General features: G+C 40.0%; 1 protein-coding gene across 4 annotated transcripts in view; it reads right to left on the minus strand.

The window, feature by feature from the left end:
• Nucleotides 1-10,598: 10,598 nt before the first annotated feature.
• Nucleotides 10,599-21,072, minus strand: part of IL5RA (interleukin 5 receptor subunit alpha) — a 29,799-nt gene continuing 19,325 nt past the window's right edge. For 3 of the 4 annotated variants that reach the window (XM_033925864.1, XM_033925863.1, XM_033925866.1), the window contains 4 exons: nucleotides 18,316-18,454; nucleotides 13,999-14,089; nucleotides 12,933-13,011; nucleotides 10,599-12,789 (listed from right to left, as the gene is read on the minus strand). In XM_033925864.1, coding sequence (XP_033781755.1) covers nucleotides 12,727-12,789; nucleotides 12,933-13,011; nucleotides 13,999-14,089; nucleotides 18,316-18,454 — 372 coding nt within the window. In that variant the 3' untranslated portion in view covers nucleotides 10,599-12,726. The remainder of the gene's footprint in view (nucleotides 12,790-12,932; nucleotides 13,012-13,998; nucleotides 14,090-18,315; nucleotides 18,455-21,072) is intronic. The other variant, XM_033925865.1, reaches the window with a different exon arrangement.

The following is a 21,072-nucleotide window of genomic DNA, read 5'->3' on the forward strand; positions in this document are numbered from 1 at the left end:
CATAAAATCAAGAATAGTGCCTTGAAACACAGAAGCTGTTGGCATTTCAGGACCATTTGGCTTATGCACACACACACACTGTCCTCACGGTCTTGTAACTCTCCTATCTCACCTCACAGGAGGGGGATCAAATGGTTTAGATTCGGCTTGAGGTGGTAGGAACTTAAAAGTTACGTTTGGCTTGTTTATTTGCCTCAAGCTTTTAATGGAAACAAAAGGGACCAATATGAAATGAGTTGTGCTCTTAGTTTACTTCCAGGTACCACAGCAGAAATATCTGTGGCTACTATCAGACGCCTATACTTGAAGACAGAGAACTGACAGGACGATGGTCACAGTGTGACTTGCATTCCTCATGTCACACTACCCAGAGGAAGTGAGGAGAGATAGGAGATATGAAAAGCGTGGAGGATGAGGGTTCACGCAAGGCTGCAGCTACAGAAACCAGTTTAAAGCACAAAATCTCCCTTAATGATGCAGCCAGCTGCAGTGCCCATGTCTTCCAATAGGGGCATAAAGCTCCCCGCGAGCAGCTTAAGAAAGGACCAGCAACCAACCTGTGGAAAATTGTTTTATTATTGAAATGTCTTCTTCTGTTTTTGTAAATAATGTGAAGTACTGTTTGCCTCTGCTATGCACACAGTCAGCTCTTTTCCAAGCCAGGAGCAGTTTCTAAGATGAATTTGTTTTCAGGTTCTTTTATCTATGCACTGAATGCACACTGCCAGTAACCTTAGTGGTGAGGCTGCAGAAATACTTTCCATTTCTCTCGATCTCATAGAGCCAAACTGCATATCATTAACTATTACCTTCTGGGACAGGACAGGAGAATTCTCTCATTGCCGGTGACTGAGAAGAACAAGGCTCGAGTCTCGGCACTGAGGAAGCTTCTGGGAATCCACTCCCTAAAGTGAATTTATTAGCACAGCTCTTTCAAGACAAGAAAGAAAGACAGTCTTGTTTTAGGGGTGCTGTTGTGAATTCCAACATGGACATCTTGGTGTACAAGCATGTATGCGTTTGCAAAGCTCTCCTTCCTTCCTGCCTAGAACTTCTTATTTGGAGCAGGACTTTGTTCTTTCAACACTGGCCTTTGAATCATTTGGTAAGAATTGTACTGGCAATGCTTTGGTGCTTCCATAATTGTGGGCAACAAGAAGAAAAAGATCTACATGCAATGGCTGCAGCATTCTTAAACCCAAATAGTCGCTTCTACTGTCATTGGTCCCCCTCTATTTACTGTATATGAAGTCACTGGTTACCCAGCTCATGGAAGAAGGTGACCAACAACCAATTCAAGGAGCAGAATGCTGCCTACAAATAGCAGATCATTTCAGAGCTGGCTTTTAGATTGTTCATTATGGTATGCAATTCTTCCTTTAACTTCAGGGGAATTTTGTTTGGAAAACAGTTGAAATGAAGATCAGTTAGACTTCTGTGTATCTGGAAGATAGGGAGGAAGCACTGTGACAATTTTGGCTTTCATGTGCTGCAGGTGACAATCCCAATTTTTACAAACAAGTTTTATACAAATGGGAGAATATTTTAGAACATATCTCTGCAAGATCAGTTTGTTAAATTAAAATCTCATGTTATGTCCATGAACACTGCAACAAAAGCAGAGCTGCCAAGTTGAATGTGTCCAGAAGGGAGACTTTATGGTCAGTTCCTGTTATGAAAAAAAAAAACCCCGGGTGGGATTGTATGTGATGATCTTAAGGTGGCCCAAACAGGTTGAAAAGGTAACGGCGAAAGCTAGAAGGATGCTAGGATGCATAGGGAGAGGTATGGCCAGTAGGAAAAAGGAGGTATAAGACTCTGGTGAGACCTCATTTAAAATATTGTGTACAATACCTTCAAAAATACATAAAAAGGATGGAGTCGGTCCAGAGGAAGGCTACTAAAATGGTGCGGGGTCTTCGTCATAAGGTGTATGGGGAGAGATTTAAAGATATCAATATGTATACTTTAGAGCACATGCGGCCCCGTAGCAGTGCTCCCTGCCTTGGAGTCATGGTCCGGGAACTTCCCCTTCTCACAGCCGGGCCCCAAGGCTCTGAGTGGTCCCCGTGATCCAGCATGTCTTCCTTCTTCTCTCTGCACCAGTCTGATTTAGCCCTCACCTTCTGTCTTGCTAAAAAATCTGCCAGCCTCGGCAGTGATTCAGCAATGCTTCCCATGGCTCTCTTTCCTGCTTTCTATCTGCTGTGGTCAACTCAGGTGGAAACAAGAAGTTGTCATTAAAGACGGAAAACAGGAAGGGGAGCCGCGGGCAACATTACTGAATCACTGTCGAGGCTGGTAGATTTTTCAGCTTGACAGAAGGGGAGGGCAACATCAGACTGGCGCGGAGAGATGAGAAAGGAAATGCTGGGCCAAGTAAGCCTTCTGGACTAACTGGGTTTGTTTATTTTTTTTTAAGTACGAAGGAGGAGAGTATTAAATGCAGTGCCAGATTGGGCGTGAGGGGAGAGCTTATGGGGTCATAAACAGAGGACAGAGAGAGATGGTGGGCAATGGTTTGAAGGGAGAGAAGTTGGACCTTAAGTGGTATAGAAGAAGAGGGAAAAGAGATGCTTGAAGGGAGAACTGTTGGGAAGAGAAAGGGAGACCTGGGGGGAGAGAGGGAGGGAGGCAGGCAGGGGGAGACGGGGTGCAATTAGGAAGAAAAAGGGAGAGAAGTAGGATCAGGGAATGGAAGGGGAGGAGGGAGAAATGTTAGGCCTGGGGTGGAGGGGAGAGAGAGAGATGCAGCATCTTTTTCCCCCTTCTATCTCATTGTTCAGTATCAAGGGGGTAGGGAAGAAGAACAACAGAAAAGAGAAGGAGCAAAATGTTGGACCATGGAGAGAGAGATGTGGTAATGGGGAGTAGATAGAAGGAAATAGGAGGCTGAGAAAGGAGTGAGCTAAGGCCTGAGAGAAGATTGGAAAATTGAGAGGTAGCTGAAAATTTAAAAAGAAGAAGGGTGAGAAAGAGTGCAAGATTTGAGTGGTCAGAAGCAAAAAAGAAAAGAAAAAGTTAAGAAAGCTGTATGGTAAAAATCAATACGTTGGAGACAGGCATAAGGAGGGAATGGAACAAGAGAGAAGAGGAGAAAAAATGGACAGCAGACACTAGAAAGAAAATTAGTAGAAGATAGACAAAAAACAGAAAGAGAAATTGGGACCAAGATGATGGAAAAACAAAATGACCAGACAACAATATGTCAGATTTGAAATGTGTATCGTGTCAGAGCTGGTGTTAGACTGCAAGCATGAATAGGACTTAAAAGAGAGAGGAAAAGTCTTTTTTTATTTATTTCTTTTTACACCACAGAGCTGGCATTGGGTTGGAAAGGTTGTAACCCTAGACTTCTACTAAGACTAAGTATCTTTTTTTTTTTTTTTTTTTTAATAAATCTTTATTCATTTTGAATTTTTCATCAAGTGTACAGAAAATCAGTCAAATAATATATAATTCCACTTGAAATTCTACAATTCTCACACAAAAGAGTTTAATCCCCTCCCACCCCCCATAAAACATATTTTATAAATAACATATCCCATAATATAATAACTGTATCCTTTTCCATGCAATAATAAGATAAACTAAAACCCACCCTCCCTCCCTATATCATATATATTAATAGGGGAAAAATACTGATTAGTCATTATAATACTTTATTAATGGCCCCCATACATCCTCAAATTTCTTAAAACAGCCTTTTTTTAACAGCTAATATTCTTTCCATTTTATACATCTGACACACCGAATTCCACCAGAAGCAGTAATTTAATCTTGTGCAATCTTTCCAGTTATAAGTTATCTGTTGAATGGCAACTCCTGTTAAAATCATTAAAAGCTTATTATTATTAGAGGATATTTGAGATTTAGCCCTCATAGACATGCCAAATAAGATGGTATCATATGACAAGGCTACAGGATTTTCAAGCATACAATTAATTTGATTCCAAATCAATTTCCAAAAAGCATTAATAAAAGGACAATAAAATAACAAATGATCTAAAGTTCCAGCCTCAAGATGACAATGCCAACACCTATTAGACCTAGAGCAATCCAATTTTTGCAAACGAACAGGGGTCCAGAGTGCTCTATGCAACAGGAAAAACCATGTTTGCCTCAAAGACGCAGATATTGTACATCTCATCCTCCAAGACCAAATGTGGCCATTGAGATGCATTAATTTGATGCTTAATCTCAATGCTCCAAATATCTCGAAGTCCACTCTTTGGTTTTTTATTTAAATAGCCAGATAATGTTTTATACCACTGCGCGGCCTGGTGACCCAGAAAATCTGCCTGAAAGCATAAGAATTCTAGAGTAAAAGTGAGTATTTAAAGACTTCCATTCAGGGAACCCTGCCTGAATAGCCTACTTCAATTGCAACCATTTATAACTTTGTTTTTTATCAAGACCAAATTTATGTTGCAATTGTGTAAACTCCAGCAGTTTACCATTCTCTATAACATCATTTAAAGTACGTATTCCTGCTTCAATCTAGTCCTTCCAGACAACCTTAAAACCGCCTATTTGGATCTTGGAGTTTAGCCATATATTCTGATAAGTTGATTTTTGAATTGGAATAGGAGTTAAATTATTAATATATTTTAAAGTTTTCCATATGTCCATTATTATCCTATTACTTTTCCGTATCCTAGGCATTTTAATACTGAGTAGATGACAAAGCTTTATAGAAAACATGAGCTGCCATTCCAACCATAACCAGTCCGGAAGCTTCTCCATGAGTTCTGGGAGGACCTTGGCGCAAGATATAGGATTGATGGTACCTATAGAAGTTTGGAAAATTTACCCCTCCCTCCTCAATTGGTTTTTGTAAAGTCACTAAGGCAATTCTTGCAATTTTACCCAGCCAAATAAATTTAGTAATAATACTATTCAACTTCTTATAAAAAGACCCCTGGAAAAAAACTGGAATCATTCCCATTTGGTAACAAACCACAGGCAAAATCATCATTTTGACAGTTTGGACTCTTCCCCACCATGACAAATGTAAAGGATTCCATTGCTCACATAACTCTGTTACCTTTTGCAATAAAAAATTTTCATTCACTTTTACTGTCTCATCAAGTGTATTTTTTAACCATATACCTAAATATTTTATTCCCTCTTCTTTCCATATAAAAGAGAATGCATCAAATAGTCCTTTTGTGCAATGCACGTTTAAAGGAGGAACTTCTGATTTGGACCAATTTATTTTATATCCTGAGAATTTTCCAAATTTCTCAATCAATTCAAGTAAACATGGAATGGTTGTTTCAGGATTTCTCAAATGAAGCAGTATATCATCCGCATAAGCAGATACTTTATACTCCTTTCCAGAACGTGGAATACCCTGCATCTCCTTCACTTGTTGAATAGCTAATAATAAGGGTTCAAGCACTATATCAAAAAGCAAAGGAAATAGAGGACAACCTTGTCTAACCCCCCTTTGCAATTTAAAACAATCAGAGAAATTATTATTAATATATAATCTAGCAACAGGAGAGCTATACAAGGTTTTAATCATTTGCATAAAACCCGAACCAATGCCAAACCATTCCATGGCCTGATACATAAATGTCCACTCCACCCGATCAAAAGCCTTCTCTGCATCCAAAGATACAGAGAAAGCTGGATCTTCTATTTCTTTTGTTAGGTATAGCATCTGAAAAGCCAATCTAGTATTATTGGAAGAGTGTCTCTGAGCAACAAACCCTGTCTGGTGCATACCAACTATATAAGGAAGAGCCTTTGCCAAATGCATGGCCAAAAGTTTGGCTAATAACTTACTATCAACATTAATCAAAGAAATAGGCCTGTAATTTCAAACCAGCATGGGATCTTTATTTGGCTTTGGCAAAACAATGGTTAACGACTCAGCCATAGTGCCTTTATTTAGTTGAATCTGATACAAATTTAATAAATGAGGTAATAGGGTAATTTGAAATACTTTATAAAACTCTACTATAAAACCATCACCACCTGGAGCGGTCCCAACTCTAAGAGACTTCAATGCTGTTTGCAATTCTTTCAATGATATCGGTTCTTCCAAACTTCTTTTTATATGATCCGGAATCTTTGGTCCCTTAATAAAATTTAAAAACTCTACACCATCCTTTTCTTTATCTAAATAAGACTCAGAAGAATACAAGCCCTTATAAAACTTTAAAAATTGTTTTAATATAGGCCCAATTTGAGATTGAGTTTCTCCCTTTTCATCTTTAATTACACTTATTTTCGTCCTCTTTTTTTTAACTTTAAGATAATTAGCCAATAATCTTCCCGCCTTATTTGAATTACCATAATATAAAGCTTGCTGATAAAGAATATCTTTCCTAGCCAATTTAGAAGAAATCTCATTATATTTGCACTTGACTTTTAAAAGAGCTTGCAACGTAGAATTTTCCCATTTTCCAATCAATTTTGCCTCTAAAATCTTAATCTCATCCTCTAACTTAACAAATTGCTTTTTTAATTGTTTTTTAAAATAAGCTGAAAATTATATTATTTGTCCTCTCATAGTTGCCTTAAAAGCGTCCCACAAAATTTCTATCGAGACTTCCTCCTTATTGTTAATTTGAAAATACTCATTAATCTTTATCTGAAATTCTTCACAAAATTTTGGGTATGCAAGCAGTGCATTATCAAACCTCCAAACAGGCCTATCCTTATCTTGATCAGCAAGATTTAAACTTGTCCACACACCACCATGATCTGATAAAATTATTGGATCTATAGCAGCTTGAGTAACATTTTGAGAAACCAAAACATAATCAATTCTAGAAAAAGATTTATGAACCTGCGAACAAAATGAAAATTCTCGATCATTTAAATGAAGAATGCGCCAGATATCTTTTAAGTTACAGGAATTTGCTAAATTATCCAACCCTAATGATTTTAAAATTTTACTAGGTTTTTTATCTAATAGAGGATCCATAACAGCATTGAAATCTCTCGCCACTATCAGATTACTAGCAGCCAGTGGTAGAACTATTTGTTACAGAGTTTTAAAAAATTCACCTTGATTCAAATTAGGGGCATACACATTAAAAAGCGCCACAGCAGTACTGCCCATACTCATGTTCACATGTAACCACCTTCCTGATTGATTCGCAGCCACCATGTTAAATACTGCATTACATTTTTTATTAATCAAAATAGCTACACCAGCTTTCTTCCCTACCGCAGGAGCAAAAAAGCAGTCCTTCACCCAATTCTCAATTAATTTCTTTGATTCATCCCCAGTAAGGTGAGTCTCCTGTATAAAACAGACATCCGCATTCTGCTGCTTCAAATATGAAAGCGTCTTTTTTCTTTTTATCGGATGATTAAGGCCATTAATATTTAAAGAAAAAATTTTGAAATCCATTAAACAAAATGAAACATAATAAACACATACATCTGAATAATTATTAAATAATCATTTCCCCCATACTGAAATTTTAATTTAATCCCCAACCCACACCCAAATACCCACCCAATACCTCCCCCACCCAAACCCACCCCTCCCTCCCAATATAATAATGCCAACTTCGAAATGCACATACTTAGCCCAAGTAAATGAAAAACTCTCCCCAGGCTAAACTCATAAGAATTCTCATAAATATGCTAATCAATCTAATTATTACAATGTAAATCATTTACTAACCATAAATCACTTAAAATTCTATTTCCAATCAGTATTTTTCCTCCCTTTTTTTTCCCTTAATAACAGAGATATTTGCAATAAATCACCTTAAAACAAAGAGTATTTTCCTTCTCCTTAAACTCAAAGTAAATTGCTATTAAACATAAAAATACTTAAATCCACAAAATTGATATTTCTGTATATTCCCCATTTCCCCACTCATTCCAAAAATAATAAATTCCATTCATCCATGCGCTCAAAACATCTTCATTATCATATATATTCACAAAATAATAAATGTCCCTCATATAATTTACTTTCCCATTCATTCAAACTACCATGCATCCTTCCACACTATATTTTTGAAACAGATAAAAGGTTATACCCATAAATGCAGAAACCTCTTCATATAATGTATAACAATCACAAAGCTAATACTTTTTTTTTTCCTTACCCTCAATCACATTAATCCATTTTCTATGAAACTTTAGGCTCATACCACCATGGAAGTTCATTAAATGGTGCACAAATAAATCAACCTACATCAATACCTTAACATGACTTTAAGCATTAATTATATTATACATATAATATAGCAGTCTAGCAATCTTTTCCAAAGCGCAGCAACATTCTGTTTATAGCACCTCCAGGCACTGTCAATACAGCAATTCATCCAATCTTCTGAGAACCAACTCAAAATTCTTCTTAAATCAAGCTGCAATTTCCATACGGCTCCAATAAAGCTCTTATGTATCATCAAACTTTAAGCTAAGCAAAGCTCAGATGTGAAATATACATCAAAGTAAGGATCAAGCCGTATCATACAAGCGATCCTCACAATCCCAGCATTTCACATCAAGTTCCATTGTATTTTCCAAATTGTCAATACCATCACCTTCTTCCATTTTTATTTATCCTTTTAAATTCTGCTGCCTCTTTGTAATATAAATACCATCCAAAGATATGTTTCTTCTTCCATATCACTGTCTTTCCAACTTAACATTGCAGCAAACCTCACTCAACTCTGATCACCTGTCTTTGTTAGAATGTTGAGCCTTTTTCAAACACTAACTGTATCCAATCCTTCAATGAAAAATCTTTAAAGTTTTTCAGTAAAATAATATACAAACAAAAACAAAACTCAAAACATAAGAACCTAAATATTTTCATGAGTCCATAGGTAAATCATACTGATCCAAAAATTCTTTTAACTTAACTGCCTCCTCAAAATTATAAGTTTTATTTTCATAGGTCACCCTCATAATGGCTGGGTATACCAGACCATATCTTGCCCCCAATGCTCTCAGTTTAGGTCTTAAATCCAGAAGCTGCTTTCTTCTGTAAGCAGTAACTTTTGCAAAGTCTGGAACTATAAAGATTTTTGAATCCTGGCATTTAAGATCCTTATTATTTTAAGCTAGCTTTATAATTTCTGCCACCTGCTGATATCGTAGCAGCTTGAAAATTAGTGGACGGGGACCCTTTTGGCTGCTTGATCTTTTTAACGGGATCCAGTGTGCCCTCTCTATTTCTAGCAGGAAAGGACTTTTGAACGGTAAGATCTTTGGAATAAAGTTCATCACAAATTTTATGGGATCATTCTGTTCAACCCCTTCAGGCACCCCGATCAAACGCAAATTATTCCGCCTTTCTCGGTTTGACAGATCCTCCAGATCTTTTTTTTAACATTTCTATTTCTTTGTGATCTTTTTTATATACCAGCAAGTCTGCTTCAGATTTTTCAGCGCGTTTTTCCAACTGCTCAATTTTGAAGTCAACCGCCTGCATTCTTTTAGTCAGACTCTCCATCTCCTCCTTAACCTCTTTTATGTTTTTAACGTTATTTCAATTTCTTTAATTTTCTGTAGCTCATTCATCAGGTCTCTATTTTCAACTTCTTTCGAAGGCAACGGGACCGCTGACGGGGAAACCAAATCCATTTTTGTTCTTTTTGTACTTCCCGCACCTAAATTCGCCAAGTTATTTTTACTATGTTTGCCCGAAGCCATTTTTCCACTGAAATCTTACTTTCCACCCGATTTACATAAATTTTAACTGCCAAATCTTAACAAAAGTAGCCTTTCACTACGGAGCCATTCATCTACCCGACCATCTTCGTGTGCCGCAAAGCCATGCCACTCAAGACTAAGTATCTTAATAAAAAATTTGGCCCGCGACTTAGCCTGTTTTACATTTCAGCCCCTTATGTGATTGAGTTTGACATCTCTGCTTTAGAGGAAAGGCAGAAGATATGATAAAGATATGATAAAGACATTTAAATACCTACATGGTGTAAATGCGCATGAGTCAAGTATTTCATTTGAAAGGAGCCTCTAGAATGAATGGGCATAGGATGAAGAGGAGATAGGCTCAGGAGTAATCTAAGGAAATACTTTTTTACAGAAGGGGCGGTAGATGCATGGAACAGTCTCCCGGAGGAGGTGATGGAGACAGACTGTGTCTGAATTCAAGGCATGTTGTATCTCTTAGAGAGAGGATGGTTACTGCGGATGGGCAGACTGGATGGGCCATTTGGCCTTTATCTGTCATTATGTTTCTATGTAGTCCCTGGTTCTATCTACTGAAGTCCATGCTACAAGTTTGCATCATGATAAGCTTGTCAGAAAGTCAGGATTGGCTAATATCTATGTAGAGGTCTATAAAATACTGAGTAGTGTGGAAAGGGTAGATGTGAATCGCTTGTTCACTCTTTCCAAAAATACTAGGACGGGGGGGGGGGGGGGGAGTGCATGTGATGAAGCTACTAAGTAGTAAATTTAAAACAAACCAGAGAAAATGTTTCTTAATGCAATGTGTAATTAAATTCTGGAATTTGTTGATGGAGAATGTGGTAAAATCAGTTAGCTTAGCGGGATTTTAAAAAGGCTTGGATAATTTCCTAAAAGAGAAGTCCTTAGGCCATTATTGAGATGGCTTGGGGAAATTCACTGCTTATTCCTAGGATAAGCAGCATAAAGTCTGTTTTACTTCTTGGGATCTAGCTAGGTGCTTGGGACCTGGGTTGGCCACTGTTGGAAGCAGGATACTGGGCTTGATGGACCTATGGTCTGTCCCAATCTGGAACTGGACAACTTGGCAGTCCTGCAACACTAACAAAATATCACAAATCACAAACCATTAGGCAAAGCAGAAAACCAGTGCGCAGGCAGTGTCAGACTTCAACTCTACCAGAACACATGACAGATCATAAAGAACAAAGATGGAACCATTTCAACAAGCTAACAGTTGCACCAACTAAAACCTGCCCAAATGAATGGGAAGTGTTTTAAGCCTGGACTAATGGAACCATGCTAGAACAAATCTGGTAAAGCTAGATCAAAACTAAGCATCACATAATGCAAAGTTTGAGTAGAGAATAGAGATACAACTGAGCTAGCCACATGTTATGATGTTACATTTTTTACTTAACAGAGACCTGGAATAAAATCAGCCGAGAGAAAATGGATTAGATTTAATACAAGCTGAACCAGATGGTAAATACATAAAAGCACTGAGCCTCAAGTTAAAACAAGTTGCAAGAACGGGCTAAGCATTAGACCAGAGATCTTCATTAGGATAATCTCTGAGAGAGATCTTAAAATTAAAGAGAATAAAACAACCTGGAACCTTACAAAGGTTCACGTTCTTCATGAGAAACCAAAAGGTGGCAGCTGCTCATGAAAGATAATTAAGAATCTAAAACGTACTAGACTCAAGCTGCAGGTAGACTGCATTGTCTGGTTTTATTCTTTGTCTTCAGTTTGGTTCATTTCTTGTCATTTTGTTCTTTTCAAATAAAAAGTTCACTTCCTGTATTTAAGAACATTCTTAAGTTCATTTTTCATGCTTTAAGTTATGCTGTTCAGATGCCGAAGCAGCGAGAGCAATGCTATGTTTAATGTAGAAAAGCCTTTCAAGATCCGTCTCCTAAAGACATGAAATAAAATTCAGAATAACGAAGGCTATACCCTATAGTTCTTCCCCCAAAACAGAACTTCTACACAGGACACATTTAGAACTGGGCCGAACATACTAGAACCATTTTTCTTCTCACTATGGAATCCTTTCACTACAGCTTACGGTACAAAATGGGGTCTGCTGCATTTTGTGCAAATTGAGCTGTATGTAGTAGGGTGATTCTGGTTCTCCAAAAATATTTCCATTGCATTTTGGGGGAACAATTGATTTTTGTATCCTTAGTCCCCTGCTCTCCATATTCCACCAAAATTGGCCTTCTGACAATCTTAAATTGAAGCATTTTTAACCTTTAGCCTACGTTTCCAAAAGCAACATATATTAATAGACCTCAAGTACATAATAAGTCCTTGCTTACAACAACTTAGAAGTAGGTACCTGAGACAAGAAGAAGGAAGGTAGGATTTCAAAGAGTTTCCGTAGTTTTTACCCTCTCTCTCCTTGCCAAATGCAATAAAAATGCATTTCTCACTGGACACAAGGAGGAGCAGATCTATCGCACACAGTCCACTTCAGCAATGTGACAGCAAAGTGTTCATTTTGCCACCCTGGTGTCTTGTGAGAAAATGTCACTTTCAGTCCCTTCTGGGAAGGCACATATGACAATGCCTTTATTCCTGCTCATTTGGAAGAATTTGCTCACTGCTGATGTTTTGCCATGATTCTCAATTCATTCTGTTTTCAGGTTGACATTCCTAAGTTGGATTTCTTCTTCTCTAGGTCTGTCATAGCTTGTTCAATTTTCCTTTCACTGCTGCTAACCTGTGATTTTTAGCAATTACAAACAATGTCAAAAGGATTGCACAGCTATATAAGGACAAGTATTTCCAGAAAATGTGATGTCGCTTCCTTTTGCCATTTAAAAAATGTTTTTTTTTCTTTGAAGAATAAGAGAGAAGGTCCATTTCCTTGCTTCTCACTATTGATTGCCAGTGACTTTCAGTAAACCTCTGTGCTTTTTTATTTTAAGGTATTGTAATAAATATGCTGTTATTTGTACAGACTGTTGTCTTGCCAGAGTCTTCTTTTAGGATACTTCCACAGCCTGAAATTCATTTGAAGCAATTTATAGAAAGAGATATCTGCAGAATTCAACTCCGAGAGCACATGGCTGAGACCCGTCAGGCATCAGACTCCAGATCTTCAATATCACTTATAACTTCCAATGCTCCTTCAATTGGCTCCTAGTGGAAAAAGCTCAGATGTTTAAGGCTTGTTTCTCTGTTACAAAAATATTACTGTCACTATCTGTACGCCACCCAGTTCCCTTTGCAGGGGATGGAGCGGTTTATAAATACCTAAATTAAATTAAACACGTTCTCCTAACCTCAATATCTGACAAGAGGTCTTTAAATGGGTTTCTTGGAGCTGGTACTTGTGGGAAAAGTCTTCTGTGCAGCTGAAACCTGGAACAAAAATAATGTGGGGTATTAAGTGAAGTCGGGTTCCCCTCCTTTACCCATCTGGGCCTGGGAAATGAGTGTTTTTTGCTGGGAATTTCCAGACTAGTGAAAGTGTGTTGGGAGAAATGTGTCTTTACAATGATTTCACTGTGGCACTTTTATCATCCTCCCTACCACTGCCTACTGCAGGGTCTTCCTAAAAGTGCTGCCACCATGATTTTCTATTGTTTAAGGTCTCGGAGTCAGTACTGGTGTGAAACCAGCCCACAAGAAGCTTCTCTGTGAGGTCACTGCAGCATTAGGGGGCAACTTTCAAACAAAATGTGTGTGTAACGGCTCTGGGACTGTATCTCCCTTTGAAACTCACTGCACAGATCTGCTTTTGCTACTTGTGCAGGTGCTTTCCAATTGCAATGCGGGGGCTGATATAAGCATTTTGTCAATATTCAAAACTATTTATACCAGGGGTAGGGAACTCCGGTCCTCGAGAGCCGTATTCCAGTCGGGTTTTCAGGATTTCCCCAATGAACATGCATGAGATTTATTTGCATGCACTGCTTTCAATGCATATTTATTGGGGAAATCCTGAAAACCCGACTGGAATACGGCTCTCGAGAACTGGAGTTCCCTACCCCTGATTTATACAATAAAAAGAAAAAAATTAAATTATATCACATCTATAATGAATCAGAGTGACTCTCCCAACTGTTTATGCAGCTAACTTTAGCATTAACCATAAAGATCTGATGCCAGCAAACACAACCTTTGAAGATATCCATTTAGAAGGAGGAGTTTGGTGCAGAGGTCAAAGCCAGTTAACAAAAATATTCCTTGCAATCTATTGTAAGAGGGACAACTTTATGAGTTGTGATCACTTATCCATGGATGGGTAGCACATTCAGTCTGTGGAAAATCTGCTTAAAGATAACTGATGAGGCATTTGATTATTCTGAAGTGGTGACCAGGCTGCTGCGTTAACTGGGTACTGACCTTCTACATAATACACCACCGAGAACTAGGATCCCAAATAGTGTTCCATAGACCAGGGAAAGCAGCAGCATCGAGGCCATCTGGGGCCTGCCTACAAAACAAGCAAGTTGAAAAGGACACTTTTATAGTGTGACAAAATGGCACAGGTCCATTATTTTCAAACTAGGTTTGAAGATAGATGGTAAAGTGTACCTTGCAGCAGCTGTGGAGCGCTGAGTAGCTTTCTGGGCATGTTGGTCTCTTGTTTTCAGTGTATGTGGGGGGAAGGGGGAGAAGTGAGTGCATGTGGGACAGCCAGCCGGGGGGAAAAAAAGAGACTGACTGAGCCAACATGGATTCCTCCCAGAACCGGTCACCTCCCATACTTAGTGGCTGGCTAGTTAAGTCTAGCAGCTAGATAGACTTTGGACACTAGGCTTTAGCTGGCCACTAGGCTTTAGCTGGCCAGTCACTGAATATCGGCTGGGCCATCTAAGCTGATCGCCACAGAATGCGGGAAGTAGCCGGGCCCACAGTCGGCAACGGCCCCGAAGCCCTCTAAATCTCTATGGGCTTCGGGGCTATTATCTGCCTTCATTTTTCTCTGGTTCCTAAATAAGAGTCAATTGCCAAACTGTAGATGAGACTTTATATTGGATTAACTTGCTACATCTTAGACAAGTTTTACATCATTTTCCCAGAGAAGAAACACCACAACTACCCTGGGTTCAAATAGTACAAACTTATCTGACTCTTAGGCTGTTAAACCCAGTACAACCACATTGTTTCTCCAACCTGACAAAGAGTATAGCTGGAGCCTAATGCTTAATGCAGTGGGCTGAGTCCCACTCCAGCCCCTTGTGACTCTGCCCCAGGTACAAAATTAGATTGTGAGCCCAAGAGGGACAAAAACCGCTTTGGTTGTACCCACAGAAAGGCAGTATATCAAATCCATGCCCCCCCCCCCCCCCACCTTATAACTCTGAAAATATTATCAACAAAAGGTCTCAGCTATAATGGACCCTTTTCTGTGAAATGTAAGGACTTGGATCAATTACATCCTTACCTTATCAGACATTCAAGACTGTGGCAGCAAAAGTTCCCTTCACACAGAGGCCCACAACTCCAGCCACAGCACAGGGCTAAAATGCTTAAATCCCCCTGCTTCTCCAGCTGCCCAGGGGAGAAATGAGACAGCAGCAATTCCTGCCCGTAAACTGGTACCTTCAAAATGGAGCAAGCGCTGTGAAGGAGAAGCATCAGGCCCACTAGGCCATCTAGACCACAGTTCTTCAACCGCCGGTCCGCGGACCGGTGCCGGTCCGCAAAAAAATCTTGCCGGTCCGCGAAGGACTCGGGTCCCCGCCGCAACGAAAAGTGCCGACGTCAGCTGACTTGCAACTTCCTGTTGCCGTCGCTGTGCCGGGACTTCTGCCTTCGCCGGGACTCCTGCAGCGTATGCTTCCTGCCTTGTCTTCGCACCTCCCGACAAGCAGCGGCAGCTCTGTGTGCTTTTAACTTAGGTACAGAGCTGCCTCTAAGCAGTAGTTTAGCGCGGTTTCATGAGGCAGCCTCGGGGCCTTTGCTAGGCCGGCCCGCTTCGATGATGCGATGTGGGCCGGCCTAGCAAAGGCCCCGAGGCTGCCTCATGAAACCACGCTAAACTACTGCTTAGAGGCAGCTCTGTGCCGAAGTTAAAAGCACACAGAGCTGCCGCTTGCCTAAAGACTCTTGGGCTGCTGAAGGAGGGCAAAGAGCAGCTGTCCTGGAGGTTTCCCTTCCTCTCACCTTTGGAGGTCCCTTTTTTTTTTTTTCTTCAAACGGCAACGGGCCCCAGCATGACATCAAGTAAGTTCCAGTGTTCCTTGCAAGCAGTTATGCTCGGCCAAAGCTTCCCCTCTGACATGAACCACCCTCAGGGGAAAGAAAGTGACCCGCAAAGGTGAGGGGAAGGGGGGCAGATGATGGAAGTTGGGGGGGGGGGAAGAGAGAGAAGGGGCAGATGATGGAATGGAGGAGATGAGAGAGAGAAGGAGACAGATGATGGAAGTGAGAAGAAGGGAGAGAGAGCAGAAGGCAGATGGATGTCAGTTGAGAGGGGAGAGCAGATGTTGAATTGGAAGTGGGGAAAGAACACATACTGGATGGAAGGAGGAGATAAATAAAGGGGGAAGAAAATAGTAAGATAATGGAGGGGTGACAAGCTGTGGGTAGACACAGTGAAAAGAGGGAAACAGGACTAAATAGTAAGAAATAATTTAATTTAGATGGAGGCAGAAAATAGAGAAGGAAGACCAGAGAAGAAAAGGGAAGAGAGAGCAGAGAACGATATCAGATCTGAGTGGAGGAAATGAGAAGAGAGAGATGCTAAAAACCACAGGGGGAAGGGAAGGACAGAGATGCCAGACCATGAGGGAAACAGAAGAAAGATGATGTATGCCAGACCAAATTGGGGGGGGGGGGGAGAAGAGAAATGGCAGGGAAAGACAGACAGTGAATGGAAGGGGCAGATGCTGGACTGAAGAGACAGAGAAGGTTATCATGACGCTGTACGCCCTCACCTGGAGTACTGCGTCCAGCACTGGTCACCGTACATGAAGGAGGACACGGTACTACTACTCGAAAGGGTCCAGAGAAGAGCGACTAAGATGGTTAAGGTGTTGGAGGAGCTGCCATACAGCGAAAGATTAGAGAAATTTGGCTTATTCAGTTTTCTTGATAGTAGAGGGGATATATGTGAAGGGGAGGGGAGACAGGGGGTTTGTTGATCCTTGCTCTGTATTATTTGTATTTATAAAATGACAATTGTATAGAATATTGTTTCTTTTTATACTTTAATAAAATATGTACAATATAAAATCATAACTATTTGAGGCTTGTGCGGATGGGATCAGATGGTTTGTGGGACCGGGCTCGCGGGGACGGGGCGGCGATGGTTTTTAAAAAAAAATTTCAGTCTTAGTAGTTTGCCGGTCCACGAAATAATTATTTTATTTCCGCCGGTCCACAGGTGTAAAAAGGTTGAAGAACACTGATCTAGACTAAGATCCTCCCAGGGCAGGGGGTCTGGGAGACCTCCAGTTCAGGTTGGCGGCTCCTTTTATTTTTTCACACCACCATGCAGAGCACTTTCATTTTTTTGCAGTGAATCTGGGCCTGCAAAACCTTTATCACATGCTCTTTTTTGCATCTGTATACATTAACAAGCTACTTTGCATGATTTTAAATTACAGCAACTAATTCATGCCAAATTTGCTTAAACGTGTGCATGAAGTGTGTAAGTTTTTCTATCACAAAGTACATTTTTGCAAAATCACTATGCGAATGTGCACTTTGTACAAAAAATGGCATAAAATGCTGCTGCTACTACTACTATTGTTTCTATAGCGCTACCAGACGTACGCAGTGCTGTACAGAGTCACAAAGAAGACAGTCCCTGCTCCTAAGAGCTTACAATCTAAACAGCCAAGACAGACAAACAGGATGTCATGGATACAGTTAAGGGGAACCGTTAATCTGCTGGCTGGGTTGGAGGGCAGAGGAGTAGGGTTAAGGATTGAAGGCTATATCAAAAAGGTGGGTTTTCAGTCTGCTTTTAAACAAGATAAGGGAAGGGGCTTGAAGGACAAACTCAGGTAATTTATTCCAGGCACAGGGGGCAGCTAGATGAAAGGAACAAAGTCTGGAATTGACAGTGGAGGAGAAGGGTACAGCTAAGAGCAGCTGATCTGAGGAACGGAACTCTCTGGGAGGTGTTTAAGGAGAGAGAAGAGATATTGAGGGGCAGCAGAATGAACACATTTGTAGGTCAGCAATAGGAGCTTGACCTGTATGCGAGTTGAAAGGAAGTCCAGGCAGCGACAGAGAACAGCACACTCAAGTAGCTTGGATAGGCACAGAAGAAGGGAAACAAGGCAGGTAGGTGGGGTCCAGTGAAGGTTTTTTGAGAAGCGGCCTAATCACCACATGTTTCAAGGCAGCAGGGACAGTTGCAATGGAAACAGATAGACTGAGAATATGGCATATGTGAGATGGTGTCGAGTAGAGGGGTGGGAATAGAGTCTGAGGTGCTGAAGATAGAAGGAAGAAAAGTCAGCGGTAGTTGATGGAGGGATAAGAGGAACAGGAGAAGCTTCTTGAATGGTTTGGGTGAAGGATGAAGGAGTGGTGTGAGTTTGGGCGGTTTAGCATGTTTCCAGGCGTTTGGGGCTACATTTTGCACAGCTACTGTAGTACATGGGATCCTAAGGAGGAATATGGGCAGGTCCGCTTCTGACAAACTAGAGAGTAAGTGATGGCTCTGAAGACTGCTCATTGAGGCGTGTTTAATAATCTTACCAGAAAACACTGGCTTGCTCCATGCACTCCACTGCTTGCTGTTCCCACACCGGTGATTGCCGCCAGCTCGAACCTGCACACTGAATCTGTTTTGGCTGTCTATCCGCATGCAGATGCTGTTAGTTTCAACTGTCAGCAGCTGGAAAAAGAGCCCAGGAACACAAGAACATGATGGGACTGTATTACTTTAAGCTAACCCCCCTTTTTACTAAACTAAACCTTAAGCATAGTGTGGATTTTAGCACTGGCCACGGCGGTAACAGCTTAGTAAAAGGAGCTCTTGGGTGTCTCGTGTTCAACCATTTTGTAAACTCCTCCAGTTCAGCTTCTGTCCCTATCCACAATACAAAGATGTCATCAATGAATCTGATCTTCAATTGGGTGAGATCTTTAAAAATCCATTGATCTTCAAATGCTTTCATAAAGATATTTGCTACTGAGGGTGCCATTGTCACCCCCATGGAACTCCCGATACTTGCTTGTAAATCTGATGGCCATATTGAAAACAGTTGTTTTTCATAGCTATTGCTATTAACGTAATAATAACTTCAGAAGGTATCCTTGGGGCCTCCTCTTCTGCCAATATTTCCTGTTTGATGATGTTCAATACCTTATCTTGCGGGATAACTGTGTATAGTGACTTCACATCAAAAGTAACTAATAGCGTGACTTCTGAAACATTTGTGACATGTGATAATTTATAAATCAGGTCTGCTGAATCTTTTAGGTATGAGGCACCTTTACTAACCAATGGATTCAGAAGGACGTCTGCAAAGACTGATTGGGGTTCTAAAAGAGAACTCCCTACTGGAGGCTATTGGTCTACCCGGTGGATTTACCAAAGACTTGTGGATTTTTGGTAGTAGGTAAATCACCGGGATCTGTGGATAAGAGACATTTAGGAACTGTACATCACGTCTAGTCAAGATCCCTTTATCAAAAAGTTCTGTTGTGTAATCCTTGATCTGTTGCTATAAATTTATAGTGGGATCCTCTGTTAACTTTTGATAATCTGATTCTTGTGATAACTGCCAATTAAGAACCACAATGGCTCCACCTTTGTCTGCCGGTGATGTCAGTCCCACTTCAGGTTTGCAAGCTGAATTGAAATTGCTAGCAGCTAACAGGGACCTGAGGTTTTCCTTCCAATACAATAAATACATGTTATATTCATGATCAAGCTACAACACGATATGAATATATAAGTATTTTAAGTGCAGTGAATATTTGTGAGATAGATGGAGTGTGTTTTATAAAACAGATAAAATTATTTAGCCAAGTTATCCAGTCAAATAAACTTTTTCCAAAGTTTCCATAATGCACTAAGTGAAGGAAATAAAATATTGAAGGGAAGAACAATAAATGTCTCACCATGCTGTAACCAATATTTCTGTGTAATCTAAAACAGTCCAGTTCAAAGGCTCAAGATTCCTGTTCACCAATAACCAATCAAAGCTATACAAATATAAATAATGTATACTATTGTTTCACATCTGGGAAGACAGATATAGCAAAAAAAAAAACAAAACCAAACAAACCCCAAACTAGATCCTCTCTCTCCAAATACTAGAATACTAAGGCGTGCTGTTTTAGCGCACGCTGCATACTAATGCGTCCATAGAATATAATGGACACATTAGCGTTTAGCGCGCCTTAGTAAATGGACCCCTAAGTTACCGTATATAATTTATTTTAAAAAAATTGATATATCACCTAAAAACAAAGTGGTTTCCATAAAATAAACAGACAGAATTATGAACACAACACAATTCCATTCATTCCTGTCTAAAATGACAACATTCTACTTCCTCCTAGCAAACAACCAATACCCAGTCTAGAATATCCCCCAAACAATCAGTTGATAATGATTCTACTTATAGACTCAAACGACCAGACCCAAAACACAGACTACTTATTCCATAGAACATAGGCTGGAATGGCTCTACAAATAAGCGTCCACAAACAGCTTAGTTTTCAACAGTTTCTTAAAACTAAAGCGGTCAGTGCATAATCTTAGATGTCCCGCCAACTTATTCCAAAGGAACACTCCAGCTAATGAAAACATCTCACACTTTCTTCAGTATTCACTAATAATCTCATGCCCCCTTTTGATCGTAAAGCTCCATTTGGTCTGTAGACCTTCCAGAGAGACTGAAACCAGAAAGGGGCTAACTGATACAAAATTTGATATACCAGTGAAGCTGTTGTTCGATACGTAGCCAATGAAGTCGTTTCAAAATCAGGGTAATGTGTGCAGTTCTAGTGATGCCACTAATCAGTCTAGCTGCAGAGCTTTCAACTTGGCTTTAGTTAATCCCAAGAAAAGAGAGTTATAGTAATCTAGTCTTGATAAAATCAAGCATTAAGTCATACGGATTCAATAGGGGTTTTCTTTCAGTCTTAAACCATGCATTGACATCCATCCGATCACCTCCCTCATGCTCTGGTTGCTCAAGATCTGTAATTTCCATGGTTTGTAGTAATCTTATACTTTCAAAAAATAATAGCAAATTGATAGTATTTCATGAAACAAAACACCCCTGGCATGTCACACTTCTGAACATGGAAGATACATTCTTAGAGGAAGTGTTGACAATAGATGGCATGATGTGCTTAATTGGTAGGGCACCATATACAAAATGGCAGAAACCCTTAGCTGTTTGCATGATAGAGGGGCAGCGAGCAGTTATCAGATTTTTGTGGTCGGAGGATGTGAAACCTTGTGAAATTCCTAGAAAAATGCTGCGACAGTATGGA

This window comes from Geotrypetes seraphini, chromosome 17 (assembly GCF_902459505.1).
Source record: "Geotrypetes seraphini chromosome 17, aGeoSer1.1, whole genome shotgun sequence".
In the NCBI taxonomy this organism is placed as follows: Eukaryota; Metazoa; Chordata; class Amphibia; order Gymnophiona; family Dermophiidae; genus Geotrypetes; species Geotrypetes seraphini.